This window comes from Palaemon carinicauda, chromosome 20 (assembly GCF_036898095.1).
Source record: "Palaemon carinicauda isolate YSFRI2023 chromosome 20, ASM3689809v2, whole genome shotgun sequence".
Classification (NCBI taxonomy): domain Eukaryota; kingdom Metazoa; phylum Arthropoda; class Malacostraca; order Decapoda; family Palaemonidae; genus Palaemon; species Palaemon carinicauda.
Window position 1 is genome coordinate 112,394,564 of NC_090744.1, and position 7,389 is coordinate 112,401,952.

The window sequence follows — 7,389 nt, forward strand, 5'->3', positions numbered from 1 at the left end:
ATAAAAAAACGTAACCTTAGTAATAAGTACTGTTTTAATAAAAAATCGAGTATTATTAAATGCAGCGGAGAATACCTTTGACATATTATGTAGGGAATTTATTATTTATGTATGAAACATAGCCATCATATAGATTACAGCCTTATAAAAACCCTAAACTTAAGTAATAAGTATTATTTTTTATCCGCGGTAACCTTCACAAACAGCAAGAACTGCTGCTCCTCTCCTGTACGACGTGATCGAATCGCTTGTCTGGCAGCGAAGTACGTGAACCTGCAACGATTCCAGACCGTCGTCAGCAATTGGTTTTCATTCCTGTGTCGAAGGGTCTGGTGGCAACATGGTCAGGGGTTGTGTTAGCTCGGCAAAGTGGAAATGTTCGTCATGACGTTTTCATGTAAATAATTTTTCTCAGCTTTAGAAAGGAAATACCTTTATACTTAAAGGATGTGCGTGCTGTGTCTACATTAAGGAACAATATTCAATATTTCAACTTTGTGACTTCAAATTTGTAAATAACCAATGCATTGCATCTTCCAAAAAGTGAACATTGTTTCGATTAAGCTGATATAGATTTCCAAAAAAGCATTTCAAAAACCGTACTTTCCAAAATTTTGATTTAATTGAGTCATAACGCAGTGAATCTACCAGCCATCTAGTCTACGAAAAGTCGCCTCTGATGTGGTAAGACCTTCCGAGTAAATAAAAAAAAAAGATAAAAAACGCCTATCTCGTTATCTCTGTCGCGGCAAAGTCTCTCTCCCGTCAAAATTCCGTCTAAGGTGTTTTTCAAGATGTGGACCCTTCAGAGGCCTAATAAGGATCCGGATAAGAAGTGGCGGTATGTATGATGGATACATTATTACTTATTTGTTTTTTGATAATTATTCAACTGTAATTATTCTAACAAAATCTACTGAAAGTGAATTTGTTTTTGATAATTATTCAACTGTAATTATTCTAACAAAAAACTACTGAAAGGGAATTTGTTTTTGATAATTATTCAACTGTAATTATTCTAACAAAAAACTACTGAAAGGGAATTTGTTTTTGATAATTATTCAACTGTAATTATTCTAACAAAAAACTACTGAAAGGGAATTTGTTTTTGATAATTATTCAACTGTAATTATTCTAACAAAAAAAAACTACTGAAAGTGAATTTGTTTTTTGTAATTATTCATCTGTAATTATTCTAACCAAAAACTACTGAAAGTGAATTTGTTTTTGATAATTATTCAACTGTAATTATTGTAACAAAAAACTGCTGAAAGTGATCAATGACATTGATGTAAGTTAATAAAAATGAATGAAAATTCAATAAAACACAATAAACTATGTATGCTACTCCTTAAATTTCTTAAAACAATATAAATAACAAAAAAGCTACTGAAAGTGATCAATGAAATTGATGTAAGTTAATAAAAATTGATAAAAGTTCAATAAAACACAATAAACTACGTATGCTACTCCTTATATCTCTTAAAACAATATAAATAACAAAAAAGCTACTGAAAGTGATCAATGACAGTGATGTAAGTTAATAAAAATTTATAAAAATTCAATAAAACACAATAAACTATGTATGCTACTCCTTAAATTTCTTAAAACAATATAAATAACAAAAAAGCCACTAAAAGTGATCAATGCCATTGATGTAAATGAATAAAAATTCAATAAAAACAAAATAAGCTATGTATGATATCCCTTAAACCTCTTAAGGGATAGCATACATAGCTTATTTTGTTTTATTGAATTTTTATTAACTTAGATCAATGCTATTGATCACTTTCATTAGTTTTTTTTTTATTTATATTGTTTTGAGAAATTTAAGGAGTAGCATACATAGCTTATATTGTTTCATTAATTTTTTAGTAATTAACAATAATGGCATTGATAACTTTCAGTAGTTTTTTTCTTGCTATTTAGTATGATTTCAAGTTTGTTTAAGTATATATTTAATGATTAAGAATTATAGGTTTTATGATTAAGTAAAATATTTCAACTTATATGATTGTACTTGTAGGAGGCCATTATCATTTTCATTTTTCTTAAAATCTATTACATTTCACCCCACTTAAATAAACTATTGATTTCATATATTTCAATTCATTGCATTTATATGTCCTGATAATGTACCATTGCACAACATGAATCACTGTACAGATAATGATGACGATATGATAATGAAAGGGAAATCACTATTTTAGAAAAAAGTGGAACATTTATTTCAATTCATTATATTTATATGTTCTAATGATGTACCATTGCACAACACGAATCACTGTACGGATAATGATGACAACATGATAATGAAAGGGAAATCACTATTCTAGAAAAGTGAAAAGAGAACTGTCATGTTATAGAAATGCGGGAATTCACTATTTTAGAAAAGTGAAAAGAGAACTGACATGTTATAGAAATGCGTGAATTCACTATTTTAGAAAAGTGAAAAGAGAACTGACATGTTATAGAAATGCGTGAATTCACTATTCTAGAAAAGTGAAAAGAGAACTGACATGTTATAGAAATGTTATGATGTGTTTATTTTGATTGGACGCTATTCAGCCTTCACGTCAATCAATAGGCCTCACGGTGACATGATTCGCTACTCCAGCTACGTTTCGTTTTATCCGTAATTTTTTTTTTTTTTTTTTTTTTTTTTTTTTTTTTTTTTTTTTTTTTTTTTTTAAAGTTTGAATGTTTTGACCATAACCGGAAATTAAAGATCTCGATTCTAACTTGGTGGCTAACCGTAACCACTGTTGATGGCCGGTTGTAACCCAACTTGATGACTAACCGTAGCTTAACTTGATGGCCAGTCGTAGCTGAACTTAACGATTAGCCGTAGCCTAACTTGATAGCTAGCTGTATCCTAACTTGATGGCCAGTTGTAACCTAACTGGATGACTAACCGTAGCTTAACTTGATGGCCAGTCGTAGCTTAACTTAACGATTAGCCGTAGCCTAACTTGATAGCTAGCTGTACCCTAACTTGATGGCCAGTTGTAACCTAACTTGATGACTAACTGTAGCTTAACTTGATGGCCAGTCGTAGCTTAACGATTAGCCGTAGCCTATCTTGATAGCTAGCTGTATCCTAACTTGATGGCCAGTTGTATCCTAACTTGATGACTAACCGTAGCTTAACTTGATGGCCAGTCGTAGCTTAACTTAATGATTAGCCGTAGCCTAACTTGATAGCTAGCTGTACCCTAACTTGATGGCCAGTCGTAGCTTAACTTAACGACTAGCCGTAGCCTAACTTGATAGCTAGCTGGTACCTAACTTGATGGCCAGTCGTAACATAACTAGATGGATATCTGTATCCTAACTTGATGGCCAGTCGTAACATAACTAGATGGCTATCTGTAGCCTAACTTGATAGCTAGCTGTATCCTAACTTGATGGCCAGTTGTATCCTAACTTGATGGCCAGTCGTAACATAACTAGATGGCTATCTGTAGCCTAACTTGATGGCCAGTCGTAACATAACTAGATGGCTATCTGTAGCCTAACTTGATGGCTAGTCGCAACATAACTAGATGGCTATCTGTAGCCTAACTTGATAGCTAGCTGTATCCTAACTTGATGGCCAGTTGTATCCTAACTTGATGGCCAGTCGTAACATAACTAGACGGCTATCTGTAGCCTAACTTGATGTGTAACCGTAACCTAACATGATGGCCATTCGTATCCTAACTTGATGGCCAGTCGTAACATATCTAGACCGCTATCTGTAGCCTAACTTGATGGGTAACCGTAACCTAACATGATGGCTAGCCATAACATAATTGGATGGCCAGTCGTAGCCTAATTTGATGGCTAGCCGTAACCTAACATGACGAGTAAACGGGAACCTGAAACTATGAAAGTTCCGTTACGCAATTACAGATGTAATCCAAAACTATGATAAAAAAAAAAAAAATTTAACATTACTAGTTTCGTTTTTATGTTACTAGAAACGAGTCTAACAGTTAAATTGTTTGTTTTTTCTTTAATTCAGTCATTTATTCTTTTAATCTGCATCATAATATCACGGATTTTTGCGGTTCCAACTGACCCTAGTTTTTTGTAGGCGGTCATGTGAAATATTTCTGTTTCTTTTGATTCTAATTTTTTTTGTCTAAAGAAATCAACCTTCTGTTTTACCGTTTCTTTTAATCATATTTTTTTTCTAGGAAGTCGATATTATATATATATATATATATATATATATATATATATATATATACACACATATATATATGTATATATATACATATATATATATATATATATATATATATATATATATATATATATATATATATATATTTATGTATATATGCTCAAGAAAGGTTGGCTATTCCGAAGCATTTTTTGTCATACGTAGGTCTTAAAAATTCTCTCTCTCTCTCTCTCTCTCTCTCTCTCTCTCTCTCTCTCTCTCTCTCTCTCTCTATATATATATATATATATATATATATATATATATATGTAATTATTTACATATGCATTTATATTGACAGTAAGCGTATTTATTACGAAAGCTATAGTAAAATAGTCGATGAACTAAATAGAAAATGTAAGTGGTTTACGAATAAAAATGAGAAGAAACGTGTTTTAAGTAAAATGGCTCTTAACAACTGCATGCAAGGGGATGAAGAACAGCCTGGTGGGAAAGGGATTAGAGTTAGATATTACGGGAGGGTCTGAACATGTAGTGAGGATGGGAAATGACTTATTTAATATTCTTGAATTCATGGAATAGAGACCAAGGATTTATTACTAAAGAAAAAGAAGGGTCAGAAAGGATAGATCTTTATTATATATGTGGAATTAGGTATTACGGGAGGGTCTGAACATGTAGTGAGAATGGGAAACGACTTATCTAATATTCTGGAATTCACGGAATAGAGACCAACGATTTATTACTAAAGAAAAAGAATGGTCAGAGAGAATTGGTCTTATTATTTATGTGTATTTAGAGATTAACTCTCTAAATTGTTCCACCTCCTCCCTTATTACATGGCCACAGTGTCTCAGATGAGCATTATTTTCCCTTTATTTACCATTATTTATTTTTATATAGTGAGTATTTTCCCTTTTAGTTACCACTATTCATGTTTATTTAGAGATTATTTTCCCTTTTAGTTACCACTATTTATGCTTATTTAGAGATTATTTTCCCTTTTAGTTACCACCATTTATGTTTATTTAAAAATGATTTTCCCTTTTAGTTGCCACTATTTGTTTATTTAGAGGTTATTTTCCCTTTTAGTTACCACTATTTATGTATATTTAGAGATTATTTTCCCTTTTAGTTACCACTATTTATGTTTATTTAAAAATGATTTTCCCTTTTAGTTGCCACTATTTGTTTATTTAGAGGTTATTTTCCCTTTTAGTTACCACTATTTATGTATATTTAGAGATTATTTTCCCTTTTAGTTACCACTATTTATGTTTATTTAAAAATGATTTTCCCTTTTAGTTGCCACTATTTGTTTATTTAGAGGTTATTTTCCCTTTTAGTTACCACTATTTATGTATATTTAGAGATTATTTTCCCTTTTAGTTACCACCATTTATGTTTATTTAAAAATGATTTTCCCTTTTAGTTGACACTATTTGTTTATTTAGAGATTATTTTCCCTTTTAATTACCACTATTTATGTTTATTTAGATAGTATTTTCCATTTTAGTTAACTATTTATGCTTATTTAGAGATTATTTTCCCTTTTAGTTACCACTATTTATGTTTATTTAGAGATTATTTTCCCTTTTAGTTAACTATTTATGTTTATTTAGAGATTATTTTCCCTTTTAGTTACCACTATTTATGGTTACTTAGTGAGTATTGTCCCTTTTAGTTACCACTATTTATGTTTATTTAGAGATTATTTTCCCTTTTAGTTAACTAATGTTTATTTAGAGATTATTTTCCCTTTTAGTTACCACTATTTATGTCTATTTAGAGATTATTTTCCCTTTTAGTTATCACTATTTATGTTTATTTAGAGATTATTTTCCCTTTTAGTTACTTTTTATGTTTATTTAGAGATAATTTTCCCTTTTAGTTACCACTATTTATGTTTATTTAAAAAAAAATTTCCCTTTTAGTTACCACTATGTTTAGAGAGTATTTTTCCTTTCAGTTACCACTATTTATGTTTATTTAAAATTTTTAGATAGTATTTTTCCCTTTAGTTACCACTATTTATATTTATTTAGTGAGTATTTTCCCTTTTATTTACCCCTATTTGTTTATTTATTGATTATTTTCCCTTTTAGTTAACTATTTATGTTCATTTAGAGATTATTGTCCCTTTTAGATAACTACTTATGTTTATTTAGAGATTATTGTCCCTTTTAGTTAACTACTTATGTTTATTTAGAGATTATTGTCCCTTTTAGTTAACTACTTATGTTTATTTAGATATTATTGTCCCTTTTAGTTAACTATTTATGTTTATTTAGAGATTATTTTCCTTTATAATCCTCACTGAGATTCTCTGACCAGCCATGCCTGAATTACTCTTGTAGTCCCAATTGAGTTTATAATATGATAAAGTGGTTCGTCCCACGGGTCGGTTTTCACTGCGGAAACTCGTTTCGAAAGTTGTAGAGCGTTTTCCAAGCGGGACTTTTGATCACGGGTAGACAGGTATGGGCGTAGCGTCTTTGATAAATTTGAATTAGGAATTGAGTGCCACTTTTTCGTAATGTATGAATGTATGAAACTGAATTGATTAGGTGAGGTGAATAAGTATGTGGGTATTGTAATGAATGTATGAAACTGAATTGAGTTTATAAGGTGAATAAGGATGGGGGTCCTTTTTGATAATGTATGAATGTATGAAACTGAATTGATTAGTATGTTGGTCCTTTTCATAATGTATGAATGTATGGAACTGAATTGATTAGGTGAGGTGAATAAGTATGTGGGTATTGTAATGAATGTATGAAACTGAATTGAGTTTATAAGGTGAATAAGGATGGGGGTCCTTTTTGATAATGTATGAATGTATGAAACTGAATTGATTAGTATGTTGGTCCTTTTCATAATGTATGAATGTATGAAACTGAATTGATTAGGTGAAGGGAATAAGTATGTGGGTCCTTTTTCCTAATGTATGAATGTATGGAACTGAATTGATTAGGTGAGGTGAATAAGTATGTGGGTCCTTTTTCCTAATGTATGAATGTATGGAACTGAATTGATTAGGTGAGGTGAATAAGTATGTGGGTCCTTTTTCATAATGTATGAATGTATGAAACTGAATTGATTAGGTGAGGTGAATAAGTATGTGGGTCCTTTTTCATAATGTATGAATGTATGGAACTGAATTGATTAGGTGAGGTGAATAAGTATGTGGGTCCTTTTTCATAATGTATGAATGTATG

General features: G+C 30.7%; 1 protein-coding gene across 1 annotated transcript in view; it reads left to right on the top strand.

Annotated features, from left to right (window-relative positions):
- Window positions 1–325: 325 nt before the first annotated feature.
- The window catches only part of LOC137660071 (uncharacterized), an 83,042-nt gene continuing 75,978 nt past the window's right edge, over window positions 326–7,389 (top strand). Inside the window, exon 1 of the mRNA XM_068394793.1 lies at window positions 326–841. Within this exon, the coding sequence (XP_068250894.1) occupies window positions 795–841 (47 nt within the window). The 5' untranslated portion in view covers window positions 326–794. The remainder of the gene's footprint in view (window positions 842–7,389) is intronic.